Genomic DNA, 23,206 nt, shown 5'->3' with positions numbered 1-23,206 from the left:
GGTCATAGCCTTCCAGTCAGTGTCATCACGGTGGCCGTGTCTTTTTTTCGTTCGTCTGAATTCGTACCACGGCTATTCTTGGCAGCCCCGGATACCCGTAGTACCCCTCTCTCCCCTCTTCTCCTCATCTACCTCTTCTTCACCTCCGCCCGTCATGACCTTCAAGCCACCATCCCTCACCGAAATCGCTGTAACCCCCGATCTTTATGACGCCGTGCGCATTTATGCCATGTCGGACCTGCACGTGGACTATCGGAAGAATCTCGAGCTCTTTCAATATTGGTGTAGTCGTCCGGCCTCCGGAAATAGCTTATCATCCCTTGCTCTAGAGCAGGAAAAAAGCGATCGGATATATTCCATCCTTCTTATTCCAGGTAATGTAGATATGAATATATGAGAGACAAGGGAAGAATAAGATCGTAAGGATAGCGGGAGGAAGCGTGGGTGCTCAGACGGCCCAAAACTGGTTCCCCATTTCCCCCCCATCCTGCAGGCGACATCGCATCCAACCCAGCGAATTTCAAAGCCGTCTTGGCGGCCACTAGACGTCGATTTCATGCCACATTTATCGTCGCGGGCAACCACGACCTGTGGGTGAGCAACTCCTTGGCCGATCAGGGCGTGGTCACCTCCATCGACAAGCTCGCCTGGATCCACCAGGTCGCGGAGGGGAACGGGGACGAGCCAGAAGGGGAGGAGGATACAGGGGGTGTGGTGGAGGGGAAGGAGGAGGAGGGGGCATGGAGCGAGGAAGGGAAGGAGGGAGGCCCCGGGATGCCTGGAAGGAGGGGCGAGTCCGAGGGAGATGGCAGCGGGACACCTGAACCGTCGGCGAATCCTGGCGGTTCTCGTGCCGCCCACCTTCCCATTTCTCCGTCCTCGTCAACGTCCCGACGGGGCAAAGTCTTCACAGGGCCCGTGCGGTTTCATACCCCCCGGGGAGAACGCCTCCTGATCCTCCCCCTCCTCTCATGGTACCACGCGTCTTGGGACACTGAACCCGACCTCCCCGCCGAGGTCGTTGCCGATTTGTACGAAGGCCGACCCACCTTCGAGCAACGTTGGGCGGATTTCCGGTGTTGCAAGTGGCCGGAGGAGGTGCTTCAAGACCGGGAAGACTTCGTGTCCCTGCAGACGGAGAAGCAGGAATTGGCGGTCTGGTTCGCGCGTCAAAACGAGTTTTTTTTTGCCGATACGCGGGTGCGAGGGGAAGGTTCCCCGGCGGAGAAAACTACAGTGATCTCCTTCTCGCATTTTCTGCCGCGAGAGGAGCTCTGCCCCGAAAAACGCTTCCTCTTGGAGCCCATGTTGCCCAAGGTGATTGGATCGACCCCCCTGCGAAGACAGGTAGAGGCGTTGCGGCCAGATCTGCATGTGTTTGGGCACACCCACATCCCCATTGACTTGACGGTGCAAGGGATTCGATATTTACAATGGCCATTGGGGTCGGTGGGAGAACAAAGTCGGCAGACTTACGAAATGGGCCGCAGAGGGCCGGTGCTCGTGTTCGATGAGGAAAGGGGGGGCTTGGTCGGGACGATACCCACCCGGTGGGGCGCGCACTACCGAGAAGCGGCTCGGAACGTGCTGGAAACGGAGTTGGCGCCGTGGGTGAAGAAGTACTGGGAGCGAAAGTGAGGGGTGGTGGGAGGGGCGGGGTAGGACAGGGAGGGATGAAAGGAGGGTGGAAAGGGGGGGGACACTTAGGGATAAGGCTGCAGCGTGTCAGCGGGGCTAGGTGTGGAGGTTGAGGTGTATAGTGGGTGTATATTGGGCACATGGAAATGTAGTCAAGAGCAAAGAGTCCGAGGGTACATGTGTATGTGACTTTCCCGGCCCTAAAACATAGAGATTAGGCCATTGAAATCAACCTCTCGTGGAATTGCTAGCCATCCACGACCGTAACAAATATCCAAAAACTATATATATATTATTGCTCCGCATGTACCCGTCTGTTACTGCGCGATGACACGCACCCCTGCAACCCTCAATTATCCTGGCTTTGTTTTCCCAATTTTCCCATTTTGACCGAAAAGGACCGAGAGAGGCTTTGTTACTGCTAGATTGGGCCTTTACGTCCGTTTCAATTATCCCACGGCAAATAGTTGACGCCTCTGTACAAAAATCAACTCATCTCCAAGATTTCCCCACCTCCTCCGTCGCTGCCCTCCCAAAGTATCACTTACACTCATCACGCGCCCTCTTCAAGAAATTTGCACTTGGCAAAATAACATTGGCACTACCGCCGCACGCACACGACTTTCGTGCAAAGCTTAAGAGATTGACTGTGCAGCCCCCTACTTCCACCGCTCTTCCTTAGAGGAAATTTGGCCTCCACACCTCCTCCCACCTCGATTGCCACCGTGGAATTTTTTGAGAGCGTGTCGTGTATGAGACCATCTTGTCTTCATTGCAAACCCGTCCATAAAGGATACAAGATATTCCTATCAATGTCGGGTCGGGTCGCCGGCGCCAACGGTCAACGACGTCCCCGCTCGGTCCCATCGGCAAGGCCGTCTCCTCCTAGCACCTCCTCTCCTCTTTTCCCCGCGCTTTGCTCCATTTTCCCCTCTCAAATAAGGACTGTAATTCCCTTCTTTCGACGGGCGATCTCGGCTTCATAGCATCTCCTACCCTCCACATCCTCTCTGCACAAACCTCCGCCTCTGACCCCGCCCTTCCCCAGGTCTTTTCCCACCACTACACACGTGCCTGCGCCCGTTCCACACCTCACACACCCCCTCCCTCCCCGTCCTCCTCTTATCGATTGGTCACACCAAGTAGTTTGCTCCCGACGTCCCATCCGTCCTCCCACCGGCCCTTCAAGCGATTCCACCATATCATTCTCCCGCTTTCCCCTATTTCCTCGCTCCGTCGCGCCTATCGCACCTTGACCGTCATCGCCTGCCGCGCCAACACCAAATATCCCAAGAGCAACAAGCCTATGCCCAACCCCGCCAGCATTATCAAATTCTCCTCCAACGTATGCTGGTCTGCTGAGCATCGTCGCAACACCGAGGGCGTGGAGGGATACACGCAACGGGCCCCGCCCGGTAAACCTCCCCCGTCTGAGCCTTCCCCTGGGTGGGAGAGCGAGGGGGGGCAATGGATGTCTTGGCCGGCAAAGGCCTCCAAGACCAGGGCGTGCAGCGTGTACTTGACGATGGACAAATGCTGCAGCCAGGCCAAAAAAGGCGGCACTGTGTTCAGTTCCACCAAAAATCCGGCGAACAGGGCCATGGGCAGCGATATGGGAGGAACCAGTGCCAAGGCGACCGCCTCGTTCCGAGTGGAGATAGCCACCACGTAGCCCAACGCCGTAGAGGCAATGTTCGACAAGGTGACGGTCAAGAAGAAAACCGCGAGCTGCCGGAGCGTCAGGCCGTTCAGGGCCAAAGGGAAGGTGACCAGGCAGAAGGCCAAGGTCCAGACCAGGAGGAAGGCGAAAGACTGAACGACATGGGCCACGTAGTAGGTGCTGACCCGGTTCACGCCCGCCAGCCGCTCCCGGAAAAAGACTTGGAGCTCCCCCGGGAGGGTGAAAGCGACTTGGAAGAAATTCGTAATGAGCAAGAAGATGGCCGACGTGAGCATCAAACCCAGCGTGTCCGTGATCCCGCCCTGCGCAAATTCCCGGCCCTTGGGCCCCCGAAACGCGAGGCCAATCACCAAGCCCGTTCCCACCCCCACGAAGCACCGGGCCAGGGACATTTTCTTGTCCCGTTGCAGGGCCTGGAGCTGCCGGACCAGAGAGTACCCAAACTGGGTCGTCCACGACGCGTTGTACTCGCGGGCAAACACCTTCTCGTGCCCCCGGCCCCCTCGACCATCCCCCCGCTTCGGCGGCGGGTGGGGACCCTCCAGTGACTCCGCCGCGTCCCGTTCCAGGACCGTCAAGGACTGCAAGGACGGGTGGCCTGCCGTCATGGCCATGATCGGATCCATCCTCCCTTCCTCCACCGAGTCCTCCTCTCCCACCCCCCCCGGGCCTAGGTGCTGGTATTTATGACTCCGATTCCCTCCCCCGGCATGCGTGGGCGTGGCTTCCGGGGGTACCAGATGGAAATTCGCCTTGAACTTCCAGGCCTGGTTTTGATGCGCCAGCTCCGACTCTGTGTACGCTGTGCACAACTTGACCACCCGGGCGGCGACCTCCTCGGCTCCCTCTCCCGGCGGCACCGCGACGCACCGGACGGCAAAATCCGCCATGTTGTGGTACGGAGGACATTGGAGGCCGACGCTGGCCAGATAGGCGAGCAGATTAGCCGTGGGCCCGTAGTAGGCAATGTGGCCATGGCCCGCCAGGAGCATCAGGTGGGTAAAAGTGGAGAAGGTCTGGGAGGACGGTTGGTGTATGGAGGCCACCACCAGGCGCCCGCTGTCCGCCATGCCCCTCAGCACCCGGCAGACGCTCTTGGCCATGGAGGCGTCCAGGCCCGTGGTTGCCTCGTCGGCGATCACGATGGACGGGTTCGAAAGCATCTCCGTGGCAAACGACAAACGTCGGCGTTCCCCCCCCGACAGGCCACGCACGGCGCTCCGGCCGCCCCCAATGTACGTGTGGGACACATGGCTAAGATTCAGCTCGATCAACACCTCTTGGATCCGGGCCATCTTGGCCGAGGTGCGTACCTGCGCCCCCAGCCGCACCATTGCGTGGAACTCTAAGTGCTCGCGCACAGTCTGGGTGGGATAAAAGAGGTCGTGCTGGTCCACAAAGCCCACCATCGACAGGTACTGCTTCCTGGCCGGGGCCTCGTTCAAATAGATTTGTCCGCGGAACGTTTGGTCGCGCAGAGCCAGACAACTCAGAAAGGTGGACTTCCCACAGCCGGACGGGCCCATGACCGCCAGCAAGTCTCCTGCCTCCGCCTGCCCGACAATGGAGTGGAGAATCACTTTTTTCTTCCGCTTTTTTCCCGACCGGCTCGGGCATGGGAGCCATCGGCCCCCTGGCTGGCCTTTGGTCTCGGCAATGGAGTAGGTGACGTCCCAGGCCAAGGAAGTGACGAGGCAATGGTCGCGTCCGATCGCTTCTTCTTCCTCCCGTGTCCGCGAGGCCGCCGAGGTGGAGGCGGTGGATTCCACGCTGATCCCTTCCGAGCCGTCCGAGCATTTACCAGGGCTGGCGCTTTTGTGGCGGTGGTGATGATGAGAAGTGGATGGCTCCACTGGAAGGATGTGTCCTGGCGGGGGGGTACAGTCGGCGGAGGGCGAGGAGGAGCGGGGCTCAGACACGACGAGTAATGGCGGGGACGGCCGATCCTCCTCGTCTGTGGCATTCGGGGCCATGCGCTGGATAGTATGACTGTCGAAAGACGCTTTCAAGTCGTGATTGGGCAACGGGCAGGTCGTGGTGAACTTGACAGGCAAGGTAGGGGGGTTTGACAAGGCAGAGACGCGCTAGGATACAATATCCCAAGAACAACGAGTCTCACGCTCGCCTTTGGCCCCTACCGCAGCACCCTGCCAAATGATTGTGATTCTTGCCTATGAAAATTTCGGTCGCACGAGTGCGGAGGGGAAGAAAGGCGGTAATTTAGAAGGATGATACGGACCCAAACCTCTCTCAGACTTTCCTTCCAAAGCCGATCCTGTGACCCGGTCGACACTTGCATTACAACCAAATACCATTGTACACGCGCCGTGGCATAGATATGTCAGCGTTCATATCTGCATGCGCACACTGTGACAACGTTGGTGCTCAATGCGCAGGGTCAGGTTGAGTTCCCTTGTTTGTACACCATCACGTGCTGCTCCGACCATCACGGACCGGGCAGAGCAGAGAGGCCATCAGCACGTGAATATATGCAATCCTTTTCCTACAATGCACGCACGTGCCCAAACCACACCTGCCACTGGCACATTCCCGCGCGCATGCTAGCTGGACTGGGTGGCAACCAGGCCATGTATGGGGAAGAACATGGGAGAGCTCTGGACATAAAAAAAAGCCTGGATCTCGGTCTCGAGAGAGCCTGGGGTTTATTTCCCCTTCCGCGCTCTTCTTCCTCCCTCCGTCACGTCAAAATTAAAAAGCCTGTGCACGCGCTGGCAGCCAAGCAAGGCTATTAACATAGACTTCCTCACGTCTTCACGACATCGCGAGGCGGCACGTGCGGCAGGCATGGCGAGGCGGCGGGGTCTGTCCCAGAGAGTTGGACGGGGTAATTACCTTGCGGCGACGTGGAGGGGATCGAGCTTTGAAGTATCTCCGGCCAGCCACAGGAGGGGGGGGGTCGCGCTCTAAAACCATGTCTGCTTTACTGACGCGCGGAAAAAAATATGCGATATGTATACAAGAGAAGATACGCGTAAGCGTTAAATGTGCCCAAACTCCAATGTGGAGCTCATTCTCACAAAAGTGGACAAATTATGTGTTCTTTTTTCTTTTTTTTGTTCTTTTCCTGCCCGGGGGGGGAATGCCGGTGTCTGGTACCGTCAAGACACTCAATGAGAGTTGTTATGTACATATTTTTATGACATGCAATGACTTCGATCAGTCCATTTGCATTTCTGATTCCTCGTCCTCTTCGTCCTCGTCTCCCTCTCCCTCCATTTCCCCGCCCTCTTCCTTGCACTTGGCCACGGCAGCCGCCTGCTCAGCCAAAAACCTCTCCTTTTCCTCGTCTGTCCGCATGTCGTACTCCAAGCCGTTCTTAAGATCCCTCACGGCATTGAGGACAAAAGACAACTGCCGTTTCCTCATGGCCACTGCCTTGCCAAGCCTACCTTTCTCTTCCTCCAAAGCTGCTATCTCTGCCGCCACTTTGGTCTGTCCCACCGTCGTCTGTGCTTTGGCTGGATATTTGTTCACCAGCTTTGCCAGCGCCTCGTATTCTTCGCGCTGCAGACGAATGGCACGTTCCACGACCAATCTCTCCTTGAGAGCGACAATCTCTGCCTCAACGCGAGCTGTCTGTTGGGCTATCGTGTCGGAATAGACTTCGAATTCCTCCCGCTCCCGGGGCAGGGTGGCGAACACCGCTTCCGCTTTATCAATCTGGATCCAACAGAAAATGATGACAGGGGTGTTAAGATTCGAGCGTACACAATTAATTGGGGAAAGAGGGATGGGATTGTCAGTGATGGACGCGTTAGCAGCGTCGCTTGGAGGGGACCTGTGACGAGGTTGGCGCTTCACTCCGCATATATCGTCGTTTGGAGCGCATCAATTTTTAAAACACAACCTCTAAGACTGACTGAGCCTTACCTCAAGCCGCATCAATGTCAGCTCCTTGACCAAGGCGTCGTACTGCTCAAGCGCAGTCTCTCTCTCCCCACATCCCAGACCAACCGGGGTCTTCGCGTCGGATGCGCCGAGGGCGCTCACGGCCGCGTTGACAAAAGCATTAAATCGTACCACGAGACGACTGACAGCAGTGTGGCCCGTGATTGTCGTCTCTTTGTACGTCAATCGGTCCTCAAATATCTTCCTGTCAATCATGGCCTGATGCGGGCCGTGTGAGCGAAACCGACGCGTAAGAAGTGGAAGCCCAGAATAAGGAGAGCGTACACGTCAGCAGCAACGAGAAGACGTGCTGATCACGAGATGTGTATGCCACCGTAGCAACTACACCACAAAAGGCTAAAACCAGGGGAAAGGGAAGGGAGGAGGCTATCAAAAGCTCTTGGCGTCAGCAGCTTCCTCTCCTGCCGCCGAAGGTGCAAGAAAATCCCACAATGCCGTCCATCATACACGCGATAAGCTTGAATCTCGAATGTACCCATCCTTTGGGGCATTCCGGGATGCAAGGGAAGCACAGCGTGGGCATGATAGTCTCTGCAGTGACCAGACACCCCCGCATCGCTCGAGATGACGATACCGTTAGCGACGGGCCAAAAGGCTTCCCACGCCCTTACGCTTACCAAACGCACGGCCAGTTGCAGGCATTTGGAAGCTTTGGGCGGCGTCGCATGAATCAAAGACATGTCTTCTATGGCCTGACACATTTCTCTGACAGCGGAATACAAAGATCGCTTCGGTTGACAGCTTTCTTTCATCAGTTTGTCTTTCCCAATCCCTCCCCCGAACCCCTTTAAAATAGCAACCATGCAGGGCAATGCTGAGGCCTTGGCTATGGTGCCTGGGGTACTTCTTAAGACACTTTCAGCAGATAAGACACAGGTAGGACCTTAAAGCAATAGTGTTTCCCGTCCCCTTGTACCGCTTCCTGTCCGATACCCCTAGTGGGGGGCTATGGAACAATACTCTCTCGTCATTAATGCATGGGCACATGTCCCTTGTAACGAGAAGAGAGACCCAACGAATGCGCGATGGCTCTGCAGTGTGCTCAAATGGCTTATTCTGGGTGTTTCCTCCTCATGATTGCACTCCCGCATACCTCTAAACAGCGTCAAGAAGCCGAGCAATTCTTGAAGAAACTGTACGGTCAGCCGGGTTGCGCCATGCTCTTCTTTCAGATCATCGAAATGCACGCCACAGGCCCAGCGGAGCCTGACATTTCCATTCGACAGGCGGCTGCCGTTTCTTTTAAAAACTTGGTTCGGACCGGGTGGGAGTCCAAAAAGGAGGAGGGCGAGGCGGTCGACGCGCTGTCCATGGCGCACGCAGACAAGGACATGGTCAAGCAACACATACTCAACCTCATGTGCCTGGTCCCCAACGACGTGCAGAAACAACTCTCGGAGGCCTTGACCATCATCAGCAGCCACGACTTCCCTGACCAATGGCCCGGTCTGCTCCCGGAAATGGTGGCCAAGTTCTCCTCCCAGGACTTCCACGTCATCAACGGCGTCTTGCGATCCGCCAACGCGATTTTCAAACGGTTTCGGTACGCCTTCAAAAGCGACGCCCTTTTTGCCCAGCTCTTGTTTTGTTTGCAAAACTTTGCCGCACCCTTGACGGAGCTTTTCACGTGGGCGGAGGCGCGTTTGGAGGAGGCGGCCAAGACCAACGACAAGCCGCGCTTGCTGGCGACGATGGAAACCCTGCGATTATGCTGCAGGATCTTCTTTTCGCTGAATTGGCAGGACCTGCCGGAGTTTTTCGAGGACAACATGGCACCCTGGATGAGCATCTTTGCCAAGCTCTTGCGCTTTCGCCACCCGCTGTTGGTGGATGAGAGCGAGGACGACAAACCCGGGCCGTTGGAAGCGGTGCGGGCCGCGGTGGTGGAGAACGTCAATCTGTACGCGACCAAGTACGAAGAAGAGTTCCAACCGCACCTGAATATCTTCGCCACGGCCGTGTGGGAGCTTCTGGAGACCTCGGGGACCACGGGGGCCCTCCCCAAGTACGACGCCTTGGTGACGGTCTCCATGCGCTTCCTCGCCTCTTTGGCCGGTAAACAGATGCACTACGCCCTCTTCAACAATCCGACCCTGCTCCGGCAAATTCTCGAGGCGATCGTGGTTCCGAACGTGACGATGCGGGAGGACGAGGAGTACATGTTCGAGGACAACCCGACCGAGTACATCCAGCGGGACATGGAAGGTTCCGACCAGGATACCCGGAGGCGTTGCTCTTCCGACTTGGTTCGGGCCCTGTGCCAGCAGTTCGACGCAGACGTGACCCGCATCGGGCTCGAGTACATCGGAAATATGCTCAACCTCTACCAAAGGTGCGGGCAGGCTTACCGTCAAGCTGGGATGTGGCAGAGAGTCGGACCAGTTTGGGGCCAATTAGGGGAAGGGTGAGGGTACCTCGCCTGCGGACAAAATTCATTCGGACCGTAGAGTAAGCGCCGTCTTTTCATGGGCTACCCGCGTACTTGTCAAATTCACTACTCTTTCCCTTCCTCCCCCCCACTTCCCTTCCTCCAGCAACCCCTCGAATTGGAAGAGCAAGGACGCGGCCATCCAGCTCATGCTCGCCATCACGGTCCGGGGAGAATCGGCGGCCAAGGGTGCCTCGATCATCAACGACAAGGTGGACGTGATGGCCTTCTACACCGCTCACATCCTCCCCGAGCTGGAGGACCCGGCCTTGGACGCCCGGCCCATCTTGAAAGCGGACGGTCTGAAATTTGTCACCGTCTTCCGGCAGCAATTTTCCGTGCAAGCCCTCCTGGCGGTCATGCCCCTCTTGATCAAGCTCCTGGGCTCCGCACACGCCGTGGTCCAGACCTATGCCGCGCATTGCCTGGAGCGGATCTTGAACGTGAAGGATCGGAACGAGCGGGGGGGACCGACGTGGGTCCGTCGGCTGGGGAAGGAAGCGTTGCGTCCCTCTTTGAACGGCCTCTTCACGGGCTTGTTCGCGGTGGTGGACCGAGGGGGTGCAGACGGGCAGGAGAACGAGTATGTGATGAAGGCGATCATGCGCTTGCTCACCGTTGTCCAAGACGAGATCCTCCCCGTCACCGGCATCGTGCTCGAACGACTCACGGCCTCCCTGGTCCGGGTCTGCCGGAACCCTTCCAACCCCCTCTTCAACCATTTCCTTTTCGAATCCTTGGCCGCCACGGTCAAATTTATCTGCCAGGCCAACCCGCACGCCACGGCGGACTTTGAGGAGCGCCTGATGCCCCCTTTTGAAGGCGTGTTGAGTTTAGACGTGGCCGAGTTCACGCCCTACGTCTTCCAGATCCTGGCCCAACTTCTGCTCTACCGACCCGACGGCCTCTCCCCGGCCTTTGTCGGGCTTTTCCCCCCCTTGCTCACTGCCTCGCTCTGGGAACGGAAAGCCAACATCCCCGGCCTCGTCCTCCTCTTGCAAGCCTACTTGAAGAAGGGACCGGAGACGTTGTCTCCGCACATTGAACCTCTCTTGGGCATTTTTTCCAACCTGCTCTCCTATCGTGTCTCCGAAAAATACGCCTTCGACCTTCTCCTTGCAGTCTTCACCAACATTTCTTCCTCGATCCTTTCCAAATACGAACGCCGGATTTTTGAGCTCATATTCACCCGTTTGCAGACCTCCAAGTCGCCTCGGACCGTCCGTTCCAGCCTCCTCTTCTTCGGATTCTACACTGGAAAATTCTCGCCCGAGGCCTGGGTGCACCTCCTCGAGTCCTTGCAGTCCGGCATGACCCGAATGGTTTTGACCCAGGTCTGGATCCCCAACGTGCAAATGGCGGCCATCGCGGGAGGAATGGAGGCCAAAGCCTGCGTGGTGGGCCTGACCAGGGTTCTGTGCGAGTACCGGGAATTGCTAGCCTCCGCGGAGGGGCTGGAGATATGGGGAGGGCTCTTGAAGGGGGTGGTGTGCATGGCCACGCCAGAGGCGGACAAGGATGCGAACAGCGTGGTGGGGAAACGGGGGGGGGGGGATGAGGGCATTGACGAGGAGGACGCGTGGGAGAAGCAGCAGGCTGTTCAAGAGGTGAGTGGCGAAGCGGTGTTTAGTAAGCTTCATTTCGCCTCAGCAGGGGATGAGGATTACTTTCCCGAGGTGGGCAATCCATTATCTTTCGTTGCGCAGCGACTGAATACCCTTTTGGCAAGCAACCCTGGCGTGAACCTATGGCAAATTGTAGAAAAAAGCCTGAGTCAACAGCAGGTGCAGACTCTACAGGCGGCTGGCGTTCGCTTTTGATGACAGTCAGGCTAAAAGACTAGAAGGCAACACATGAAGGTGACGTGAACAGAGCGGAAAGAGGTCGAGTAACGCCAAGCAAGATGTATGCGCCCTTACTTCAATGGAAAAGATGATGTCGAGCCTTCCTGTCAAAGGCCAAATTATCAAAGAACGTAGCAATAGAATAAAAAAATACACCCTAGCTTTCTTATGTTATTGGATTTGTTATTTTATGCTCACCCTACATTAGTTCACAGTATGTCTGATACCAATTTTCACGTAACAACGCCCACCCGACACCTTCAAGTCGTCGATGCAAAATCTACGGCCGCTGGAGATTGATGGGTCCGTTCGCGGCAAATCAATGTCCTTTGGCGCCATTCAATTATCAAGGTCGGATTCAAACAGATTTCTGGAGACACTTAAGATGGCGGGTTCATCTCTTCTGGATGTACCATTGCTCTCTCAAACCCGGTTTATCCTCTGAATGCCCTGAAAGGATGGACCCTTTCGTTGACACACGGCATACTTGGCAAACTTTTTAAATACCAATTAACCTCAGGGTGAAGCAATGATGTCTGGAGAATTCGACTCGCGATTGGTAGGAATGCGCCTTTTGGGTGTGCAATCGCCATTGTCCATATGATCATGTTGAGAGAGGCTCCTACGTACGTTCCTGAACCTCCCCTCTTCCCATGTACATAATATTGCTGCAAACAGGATCCTAGTGTAAAATTGATACGAGGAGTGGGCGCTTCAAATGTAATTTCTTAATAAAAAGGCAAAAGTAGAGCTCAGAAAGCGTTTGAAATACCATTTTGGCCCACCCAGCTCCTCCACTTCGTAAGCTTACGCTCCTACTCCGCCACGACGTCCTCTTCCCTCCCCATCATGTTGAACATCAACATCGTTGAACTCCACGAAAAGAAGTAGACCTCGTATCAAATATGTAGACTTGCTACAACAAAAGCGCTTTGTTTCAATTTGCATTTTTCCGTTTCATTCGCAGTTTTTGATGGCATCTACAATACTTCATCGGACAACTTCAGCTCAAACGAGTACAAGCGTCACGACTGTGCAGGTAAAAGTATTCACAGGAACAGAGCTAGATCTTTATGTAATTTGTATCCGCCAATTATAGATTACACATCGAACTCCAAATTTTTCATAACAGAGTCTGGCATTGACTAAAAATTTGATGCGTGTGGGACTTAGTCAAATAGCATACGCTCGCTCCCTTTTTCCCGAACACTGCTTCATCGAGAAAAGCTACATCGATATGAAGGTAAGCATATGTTAAAGATTTGTTTGTTTGTTTGTTTGTTTATCTTTTTTAATTTTTTTTTTTCAAGGTTACCACTTCTGAGTTGCGACTTGTGATTGTGACCACCTGTTGTGGACCTTTGCTTTCCGTTCCCCTTCCCTCTCCTCAAATATTTTAATAATAGATCAAGCACTTACAACCCAAATCTGAGAATGGCAATGTCCGGCACGAAGAAGCACATCTTCTCACCAACTGGTTGGAGCAAGGAGTCTTCGATGCTCTATCCAAGCGTTACCTTCGTGCTGTTGTCTTTGCCATCTCCATCCCTACTCCACCTACTTCACTGTCCTGCTCGGCCGCCACTGACGAGAGAGGGGCTGAGAATGCCCATGAGAAAGTGATTGAAACTTATCAATGGAAAGTTGGATATACCGATGATGGGGAAGTGACCCTAAACGCTTCTCGCATAGCCCGGACAAAGGCGGATTTAAAAGCGCAAGCCATCTCCCTCATTCGTGCTCTGCTCATGTTCACACACACCCTCGAGTCTCTTCCCTGCCACCGAACTCTGTCCTTGAAGCTCCTCTACTACGATGAACGGACTCCACCCGCCTACGAACCCCCGTTTTTCCAACGTGCGGCCCGAGGAGATTGTTTGGCTGTGGAAGATAAGGGAGCCTTGAAGGTGAAAATTGGGAACGTGGTCTCACCTCAATACGCTTTGGAGTTGAAGTTTGTGGGCGTGGATCTGTCTGCCGTCAATAGGGCGGAAGAGGCAGTAGAAGCAGAGGACGGGACGGAAAGCGCGGGAATACTGTTGATGAGACGGGAAGGGGAAGAAAATGAAATAGAAGATGAAGATACCAATAAAGACGAGGAGGAGGATGATGAGAAAACTGCCTTGAGCACTCCCATCTCTGGGATCTCAGGCGCAAGAAAAAGAAGGAACGATGTCAGGGGTAGGGAACGCGAGGAGGTATCCGAGGGGGATAGCTCGAGGGATCCCAGTGACGAGGAGACGGTGGCGGACCAGGAAGATGAGGAGAATAAGAAGCCGGTGGGAAAACAGATGGACATGGAGAAGGAGGCCAATAAGCGGACTCTGGGAGGGATCAGGACTAAAATGGATGGACCGAGGCGGCGGGAGAAGGGGCGAGGGGTGACAGGGGCGATGAACTCACTTTCTCTTCAGGACAAGGTCGAACGGACAACCAGGAGTACAAGGAGGACTGGACTTTTGGAAAGCAACGCTCAAGCGAAGACGGAACCTGACGGGGAATGTGCTGGAACTATCGTCGACTCCCCCACAACCACGTCCCTTTTCCCCCAAAAACATCAAAAAATAATTGTGGGCAGCGTCGGTTACGCGGAATTAGAAGCAGTACGGGAGCATGTTCTTTCTACCTATCACCGGCACGGGAGCTGGATCTCCGTCAACAAAGCAGCGACCGCCTTAAGCCTGTCCCGCGAGCAGATCGAGGCTGCCTTCGCGTGCTTGGCTGAAGAGGGCACGCGGGAAAACGGAAAAGGGGGAAGGAAGCAGACGGCCATGGTAGAGGGCAGGGTTTGGGGTACGGGGACAAGGTTCCTGTTCAGAGAGGTTGCCAAGGGGGGACACAACAAGCTCGTTGCTGGAGGAGAGGGAGTGCGACAAGAGGGACATGATGTAGCTCAAAAGGAAGAAGACGCCATTAAATGTCATCGCACACCAATGTCTATGGACAAAAGCGGTCCGGAAGAGGCAAGTGACAGCGACGAGACCTGCGCGGGCGATTGTGGTCCCGAGGAGGACAACGCAGAGCTTCCTTACTCCCACCCACCGGCTCCCCGTGACGGCCTTCGAACAACAGATCAGCAGCACGCTCCTCCCAAGGCCCCACGGCCCTTCCGTCCGTCCGCGTCTGCCTTCCCGCCCTCTACCTCCCCCTCCCGTCCGTCCTCCACCTCCTTTTTCCCTCCCCCGGAACGCCGAGGGCGGGCGAGACTCGCGTCGGAATACTTGCTGGAACAAGGCAATGGCTTCGAGATTTCTCTAACGCAGGAGTCTGTATCCACGCTTGCAAATTGCAAGGCGAGTGTAGTAAGTCGGCCCATTGTACAGCGTGCAAAACGGTCTCGACGTTGAAGGTGGTCGACAGGGGCACGACGTGCGGACGCATGGAAGAGGGGCAAAGAAAGAAAAGAGAGCAAACAAAGACATATATGGAGGAATATGCTGAGGACATCCATTACATGGGGGCATAAAGTAGAATCAAGTGTCCAAAGATATCGGAGACTGAGAAAGAACGGGTACTAGTCTGCTTTCATGTCACCGGTACATAATGATAGGTTGCTGACATAGACAAAGGCACAGGGTGAGGTCACATACAAGAAATGCGTATGCCATGCGAGGACTTGTCGAAGCTTACAAGCGGATCAACTATTTTTTCAGCCAAGAAAGAGAAGGCCCCAAAGTGAAGTTTGGGAACGCTGATGGGCCGGATAGAACAACCCACGGCCGACCCCCAAGGCATGCTCGAAACTGACAGGGCGATACGAAGTAGGTAGGCACAAAGTTGAATTTCAGACTGGCCATGAAACGTGGGCATATTGGGCCATGCGATAGTTTTTGGGGAAAGCATGATATTCCTGTTCTACGTCCTAGCTTGCTTCGCGAGTTGCCTCTCGTTGTTCGTCATCGCGGAATCAGCCTCAAGTGGAAGAAGCGGTCACAATCCAGTTTACTTTGATTGTTCGGACGAACAACCTTGTCACCACACGGATGTATGCTGCTGGCCACAGCATTTAATTTTGCTGTGATCTTGTTCGCATTGTTTACTTTATATCCTCGTCCTCATTTGTCATGCATTCCACCTATTTTCACCATACCTATCAAACTGCCAAGATGCCGCCCCCGCGTCAAAAAGAGAAAAACGGACCGGTTCTGGAGGAGGAAAACAGCAGCACCGCCCGCCCGGGTCTTATTCTCCGTGGTCGTTGGAAGTTGGGCCGTCTTCTTGGAGAGGGTGCATGCGGGCAGGTGTTTGCTGTTGAGGACGTGACGGGGGCCCAAAATGAACAGGAATGGGTAATCAAACTAGCTCCCCTTCCCCCACCCGCTGCCGCAGGGGTGGCCAGGAAGAAGAACAAGAAAGACGAGAGCCTGAAACGAAACGCGGACACCTTGTATATGGAGCAGCTGGTCTATAAAAACTACTTGATGGGGGTCCCGCACGTGCCTGCGTTGCCCGCCCTCCTCTCATACGGTGAAGACAAAGGCTTCCGGTTCCTCGTAATGCAACGCTTAGGTCAAGATCTCAGTCAATTATTCGAATCTCAAGGACGTTACTTCTCTCCTGCGACCCTTGCAGACTACGGGAAACAGATGTTGGATGGCATTCAACAGATGCACGAACGGCAGCTCTTGTTCATCGATGTGAAGCCCGAGAACTTCATGCTCGGCTTGCCCGGCACGCGTGCGTCGAAGCGGGTCTTCCTCGTGGATTTGGGTCTGGTGGAAAAATACACCGGAAGCAACGGAGTCCATAAACCACAGGAGGGGCAAGGTGCCGCGGGTGGGGGAGTAGGCACCCCCCTGTTTTCCAGTCTCGCCTGCCACGAGGGAAGGCCAGCAGGGCGGCGCGATGATTTAGAGGCGCTGGGCTGGGTCTTGCTGTACTTTGCGCGGGGAGGTGTCTTGCCCTGGGCGAGTGCCACGAGCGACTCCGAGTGTTTGAAAATGAAACGGTCGGCACTGGTCAAGGACCTGAGCCGAGGAGTGGTGGGCGGAGACTTGCTGGCCCAGTTTCTGGAAATGGCGCGAAAGACCGCCTATGAGGCGGCTCCGAAATATGCAGCGTTCGCGGGCTTGCTGGATAAATTGGGTGGAGTGAAAGAGGCTGGTGGGAAGGGAGGGGCTGGCAGCAGCTGTGCCGGAGTGGAGGTGCAAGTAGCGGGAAGGAAACGGAAAGGCGAGAGGGTGGTTGAAAGGGGCGAGAGGGGGCCAAAGAAAGGCGGTGGGGGGGAAGGCGAAAGGAAAGAAGGAAAAGTGACGGGTTCAAGTCCAGCTACGGTCAAGATGGGGCCGCGTGCTGAACAAATTGACCGCGCGGGTTTGAAAAGCAGCGACAGCAACAACAGGCGCGAAAAAGGGAGCCGCAAAATGGCCCCCGACCACAGTTTAGAGACGGACGTGGTGCATCTGACGGCGGGAGAGGCGCCGGGCCAAGGTCCACGCGCGAGGAGCACGACGAATGGGCACCACCAGTCGTTGTGGTTGGAGGGCCTGGCCGGACCACATAAGGGCGAACGCTTCGAGTTGGGGACGCTGGAGAAGGCCATGTACCTGGGCCGAGAACGGGGAGGAGTAGCCCTGCTAGAGGACAAGAGAGTGGGGGGGAAACACGTGAAGCTGGAGGCCTCTGGGAGAAATTCCGTCCACTCGGTAAAGGTGACACCGATGACGGGAGCGGGGCTGGACCCGGTCTTGTGCAATAATGTGGCAATGGGCAAAAAGGGACGGGTGTTGTTCGCGGGCGACCTCCTCCAGGTCGGGGAGAGTACGCTGGCGTTGCGGCGGGCGTAGGCACACAGGGGAGAGAGAAGGAAAATACCTGTACCGGGTGGTGGAGGATGGTGTCGATATGAAGGACTTAGTATCGGCTCATTATCATCTCTACGTGCATCTGGAGGCTTTCAAGTCACGAAGATGATGACTCCGAGAACTGCAGTGCAGAAAAGAAAGTCCGCCGTAATGGCACGGCCTCTTGGATGTGTGTGAAGCTGTAGGATACAACATCGTCACTCGTAAGGAACTATAGGTTCATATTTTTTCATTTTGTCCGGGGAAAGAACTAAATCAAAGGACAAACCGATTTAAATTGGGGTATGTCGCGGGGGGTATTCTGCTCACAGCGTTCCACAACCGTGACAATCTCTTCCTCAAAGCATAGATTAAATCTAGCATCCTTTGTCTGATAAGAAGCGTCAACGAGAGACTTAAGCCCATGGCACGCTTCCAATATGAATAAACAGCGGGAAAAGGGTCGGGAGGTTACGTGCTCGCAGTGAATTTGGGCGACAAGTACCCCCTCCAGGGGCCACTCAGGAGGGATGCATATTACCCGTGTCATTTTCAAGCCCCATGACCCATACACGTCCCTCATGTCATCCTGTGCAAATAAAACTGTACCACAGAGAAAGAGAGCGATGTCCAAGCGACCGCGGGCGGGTGGGAATGGCAATTCCCAGCATTATAGAAATGGGGGCGTTGCCACTCGGCAGGATTATCAACGAGAGGGGAAGGGTGGTGGAAGACAGCAAGGGCAAAACAGAACGGGCGCAGGAAAAAGAGCATCGATATCTGCGGCGGCGGAAGAAAAACGGCAGGGCTTGCGCGTGCAAGAAATGGAATTGCTTCGAAAACGGGTGGTAGCAGAAGCTCCTGCACCAGGTACACACACTCCCAACGGCCTGCGCCAAGATACTTTCCCATGATGACCTTTTCTCCAATGTGCGACGCATTTTCAACTGTAAAACTATCTCTCAACCCGCTTCTCTGCTTTTACTGTGCATTCTCTATCTAGGCACCCAGCTTTTCGTGGAGGGTGGTGGGCCGGGAAAGGCCTTTCGCGACCTCCCCCTCTCGAGAATAACCCTACAAGGGTTAGATCGAAACAAGTTTTCTGCCATGACCGACATCCAACTGGCCGCAGTGCCTCATGCCTTGGCAGGACGCGATGTCCTAGGTGCCGCCAAAACTGGTTCGGGGAAAACGCTCGCGTTCGTGGTGCCGCTCCTCGAAAAATTATACCGGGAGGGATGGGCCCTCTCAGACGGCTTGGGAGCCTTGATCATCACACCCACGCGGGAGCTGGCGTTGCAAATATTTGAGGTCTTGCGGACTGTGGGGAAAGGGCACATGTTCTCGGCGGCCCTGTTGACGGGAGGGAAAAAAGAATTCCGGGAGGAACAAGCCCGGGTCCCGCGGATGAACATCATCGTCGCTACCCCCGGCAGGCTCTTGCAGCATTTGGAAGAAACGCCGGGTTTTGACGCCTCCCAACTGCAAGTTCTGGTCCTGGACGAGGCGGACCGGATCTTGGACATGGGCTTCAGCCGGCAGTTGAACGCGATCCTGGCCTACCTGCCTCCCGGGGCGGGGCGTCAGACCTTACTTTTCTCGGCGACGCAGACCAAGTCTGTCAAGGATCTGGCCCGACTTTCGCTGGACAAGAATTCGGAGTACGTGGGCGTGCACGACACGGCCGCCCACGCCACCCCGGACCGGCTGGTGCAGAACTACCTGGTGGCGGCGTTGGCGGACAAGATGGACACACTCTGGGCGTTCATCAAGAGCCACATGAAGCACAAACTCGTCGTGTTTTTCTCCTCCTGCTCCCAGGTCCGCTACGTGCACGCCTGCTTTCGGGCCCTCCAACCGGGCGTGCCCCTCCTCGCCCTGCACGGGAAGATCAAACAGGCGCGACGCACGCACATTTATTTCGAATTTGTCCGGCGGCCCGCCGCGGTGCTCTTTGCCACTGACATTGCGGCCCGGGGCCTGGATTTTCCCGCCTGCGACTGGGTGGTTCAGGTGGATGCCCCAGAGGACACGGCCATGTACATCCATCGGGTGGGCCGGACGGCACGCTACCGAAGCGGAGGCCGCTCCCTCCTCTTCCTTTTGCCCAGCGAAGAAGGAGGCATGCTGCGCCGGTTGGAAGCCGCGCATGTGCCCATCTCACGGGTGACGGTGAACCCGAGCAAGACCACCAGCGTCCGGCAAAAGACAGCGGCGGTGGTCGCCTCCAACCCGGAGTGCAAGCGCTTGGCCCAGAAGGCCTTCGTGTCCTACCTCCGGTCCGTGGCACTCATGCCGCTCAAGGACGTCTTCGATATCTCGGCGCTGGACGTGGAGGCCTTCGCCGATGCCCTGGGTTTGTCCAAGTGCCCATCCACCAAATTCCTCAAGGCGCTGAAGGAGGGCGAGGGGGGGGCGGAGGAAGGGAGGGAGGCGGTGAGGGAGAAGAAGAACCGAAGTCGGGCTTTGGAACGCCTGAAAGAGAAGATCAAGATGGAGCGGGCGGAGAAAGCCAGGGAGCGGAGGCGGGAGGAGGAGGGGGAGGGGGTGGGGTCGGAAGGGGAGCAGGGGGCCGGAAGGAGGAGGGAGGGTGGGAAGGATGGGTCAGAGGAGGAGGGAGAGGAGGCGGAGGAGGTTGGAGGTGAAGATGGATCAGAAAACGATGAGGATGAGGGGGGAGGAGGGCTGCTGCGGGTGAAGCGGAAGCATTCGTGGGACATGGAGGACGCGGAGGAGGCAGAGAGCTTGTTGGAGAAAGCCAAGAGAAAGAAGGCAAAGAAGGAGAAGATGAAAATTGTGGTCGAGAGGACACGCAGTCAAAATAAGAAGATCGTGTTTGCAGAGGAAAGTGATGAGGAGGTAGTGGAGGAGGGAAAAGGGGCAAAAGGAATGAAGCAGCTCGATGGAGAGCCGAAGAGTGAGAGGAGGGACCGACTAACCAGGGAGGCTGAGAGCGAGGGGTTGGTTTCGGATATGATGACCTTAAAGGCTCAAAACGAGGCGTACGTTCAGGCGGTACAACGACGGCTTCTGGTCAGTCGGGAAGAGGATCGGGCAAAAGAGCGCGAACGGGTTCGGGAGAAGCACAAGAAAAGGCGAGTTCGTGAGAAAGGAGAAAGGGAGGAGGAACAAGAAGAGGCTCAATTGGGGAATGGGGTGGCTCTTGGGAGTTTTGAGGAGGAAGAGGAATCAGGGGAGCAGGATGAGGATGAAGGAGAGGTGGATGAGGAAGAGGAGGAGGGCGAGGAGGAGGAGGTGAACAACGACAACGTCGTAAATGAGGGACGCCAGGACAGATTGGTTGAGGGCATGTCTTTGCGAGAACAAGAAGAGGCGGTGCTCCGGAGCTTGCGGGGCGGCTAGACTGCTCAGCGCGTTAAAAAAGTGGAAAACAATACATATCCAATCAAATGATGGTTGTCAAGCGCGGAGCTCGAGACGTGACGTGTACACTGTCTATAGACGGAGACTTTCACTGCACTCTGCTTCCTCTCAGGCTTTATTTCTAACATAGCATCGAGAGTGGAACCCCAGTAGGTTGGCACATGGTGGCGACGCGTGACGTTTTTGAGCGACGCTGTTTTGAAGCCATAAAGGCTCACGATACGGTCCGCCTCGGAAAACCTCCTGCCGGAGGATCCCGGAATCTTGATGCCATCTTTCCTCTTCCTACAGCCTGTGCCATGCGTCACTAAGCATTCACTCACGTGCATCCTCGTGCATGCATGCGCATCTCTTTTCGCGCCTATCACAGGTCGGTCCCGTGCTTCCTTTCGCCCCGGGTGTTCCGAGATGCCGCCTGTTTCTAACGGAAGGCCGAAGGGGGGCCACGAGGCAGAAAACGACGACACACAAACGTCCAAGAACCCATTCACACGCTATTGTACGTGAACGTATAAGCATTGACGGATAATTCTGCCGTAAAGGTTGTCCCGTCTTGTTCGTACGTTAAATTTACGCCCCAACCTCCCTTCCTCACCCCATCCAGACGCCCAACTCCTTCATCAACAAAACATGATGCAGGACAACATTCGCACCGGCACCTACCGAAACGCTTTCCTAACACACAAAGCTGATTTTCAAGACAAGGTTGTCCTTGACGTGGGAACGGGCACAGGGATATTGGCATTTTTCGCCATCCAGGCAGGCGCCCGCAAGGTGTACGCGGTGGAAGCCAGCGGGATGGCCAAGCATGCCGAAACGCTAGTGAAGGCAAACGGATTGGAGGGAAGGATCATGGTGGTGAAGAAAAGGGTGGAAGAGATGGAGCTACCGGAAATGGTGGACATTATTGTCTCCGAGCCGATTGGGTTCCTGTTGGTGCATGAACGAATGTTGGAGACGTACCTAACAGCACGTGATAAATGGCTCAAACAGGGGGGGCTGATGTTTCCAAATGCCGGGGACATCGTCATGGTCCCTTTCACAGACGAGTTGCTTTACAACGAGCAGTTGGGAAAGACGGCTTTCTGGTCCACCTCGAAAGATTTCTACGGCGTCGACCTGACGAGCCTGCAAAAAGACGCCCAAGCCGAATATTTCGCGCAGCCTGTGGTCGGTTACTTTCATCCCTCGTGCGTGCTTGCGCCCTCTGCGCCAGTGCGGCACCGGGTGGATTTCCTGTGCGTGACACACGCAGATTTGCAAAGCTTCCAGGTGCCTTTTACGTTTCGGGCGGAACGCACTGCCCTCATGCATGGGATGGGTTGCTGGTTCGACATCGAGTTCGCAGGGTCTGGGGCTGGCGGTAATACGCCCGTGGTGCTGTCGACCAGTCCCGCGGCACCTGGGACGCACTGGTACCAATGTCGGTTGCTCTTACCGGAGCCCATCGCGGTAAACAGGGGACAGACAGTCAGTGGCTCGATGCAGTTCACGGCAAACGAGCATTTTTCTTATGATTTGTTGCTCACAGTACGCTTGGACGGGACGAACATTCAATGTTCCACTGCAATTTTTTTGCAGGACCAAAGCTATCATTACTTGAATCATCCTGTGGTGACACCCGTGGGGGATCCACAGGCAGCGGGAATTGGGGCTTTGGGTGGGGAGGGAGGAAACTGGGCACCTGCCATGAACACAACTGCCTGACGTCATTCAGTTTCAAGTTTGTATTGGTCAACGTATTTAAAAGCATGGTCATAAAGAGTCGGTCGTCGAATCTAAAATTGAAAATGATCAAAAATGAGAAAGAAATGGTAGGAGGCGAAATTGAGGGAAGAATACGAGACACCGGGAGGAATCGAGGCCGCTCAGTGGTGTTATTCATTGCTTTCTAAATAACGCATGGTAAATTCAGTAAAGAAATCTAAGTCGGAGGAAACACAATATCTTGGTTGTGGTATGCACCTCTTAAAGCATATCAGGCAGAATTTCCGTCACGTAAAAGTGATCGTCTCTTCCGTACATGTTAGGCATGGCGTTTGATTCTACAGTCTCGATGATATAAGTACCATCAATGTAGTCAGTCTATATAGTCTTCCGCCCTGAGAATTACTTGAATCACTTTCCCATCCCAAGTAGAGGTTCATGCATATTTTCCCGCGAATGGGCATTGGAGCAAAAGGAAGAAAGGTGACAGGTAATTAAACACCTTTGAACTCTACTGATATGCCGTTGTAATCTCACACATTCATTTCTACCAGGACCGACACAATTAGCGAGTAATTTCTAGTTTTAAAGCTTCTTACACAAGGGCTTAAAAAGATTTTCGTGAAATATGGACATCATTCCCGCCGTCTCCGACACGAAAGTCACGACCAGCCCCTCAGTACTACCAAGCGTCCCTATCCTCTCCCAGGCCTATTTTGGATCCGACAAACATAAATGTGCCCACTAGTCTAACACTTTTAAAGCTTTACAACATATGATAACCTCAGTCCTCGAACTACTTTTGCTGATA

General features: G+C 55.1%; 6 protein-coding genes across 6 annotated transcripts; 3 read left to right on the top strand and 3 right to left on the bottom strand.

The window, feature by feature from the left end:
- Positions 1-942: 942 nt before the first annotated feature.
- NGA_2117700 (ser thr protein phosphatase family) lies at positions 943-1,117 on the bottom strand (the record flags this gene model as incomplete). Its single annotated transcript, XM_005855625.1, has 1 exon — positions 943-1,117. A coding segment is annotated over one exon (175 nt), but the record flags the coding sequence as incomplete, so codon positions are not given.
- Positions 1,118-1,148: 31 nt separating this feature from the next.
- NGA_2065300 (uncharacterized protein) lies at positions 1,149-1,427 on the top strand (the record flags this gene model as incomplete). Its single annotated transcript, XM_005855622.1, has 1 exon — positions 1,149-1,427. A coding segment is annotated over one exon (279 nt), but the record flags the coding sequence as incomplete, so codon positions are not given.
- A 1,326-nt stretch (positions 1,428-2,753) lies between these two features.
- Positions 2,754-3,714, bottom strand: NGA_2049900 (uncharacterized protein; the record flags this gene model as incomplete). Its single annotated transcript, XM_005855619.1, has 1 exon — positions 2,754-3,714. A coding segment is annotated over one exon (961 nt), but the record flags the coding sequence as incomplete, so codon positions are not given.
- On the bottom strand, positions 3,691-5,494 carry NGA_2009100 (abc subfamily abcg; the record flags this gene model as incomplete). Its single annotated transcript, XM_005855617.1, has 1 exon — positions 3,691-5,494. A coding segment is annotated over exon 1 (1,602 nt), but the record flags the coding sequence as incomplete, so codon positions are not given.
- Positions 5,495-10,761: 5,267 nt separating this feature from the next.
- Positions 10,762-11,061, top strand: NGA_2101200 (cellular apoptosis susceptibility protein; the record flags this gene model as incomplete). The annotated part of the gene is made up of 1 exon (XM_005855624.1): positions 10,762-11,061. A coding segment is annotated over one exon (300 nt), but the record flags the coding sequence as incomplete, so codon positions are not given.
- A 4,976-nt stretch (positions 11,062-16,037) lies between these two features.
- On the top strand, positions 16,038-16,281 carry NGA_2053200 (serine threonine protein kinase cki3; the record flags this gene model as incomplete). Its single annotated transcript, XM_005855621.1, has 1 exon — positions 16,038-16,281. A coding segment is annotated over one exon (244 nt), but the record flags the coding sequence as incomplete, so codon positions are not given.
- Positions 16,282-23,206: the final 6,925 nt, after the last annotated feature.

Source organism: Nannochloropsis gaditana (assembly GCF_000240725.1).
Source record: "Nannochloropsis gaditana CCMP526 unplaced genomic scaffold scaffold152, whole genome shotgun sequence".
Taxonomy (NCBI): Eukaryota; class Eustigmatophyceae; order Eustigmatales; family Monodopsidaceae; genus Microchloropsis; species Microchloropsis gaditana.
The sequence above is the reverse complement of the archived record's forward strand: the minus strand, read 5'-3'. Positions and strand labels throughout refer to the sequence as shown.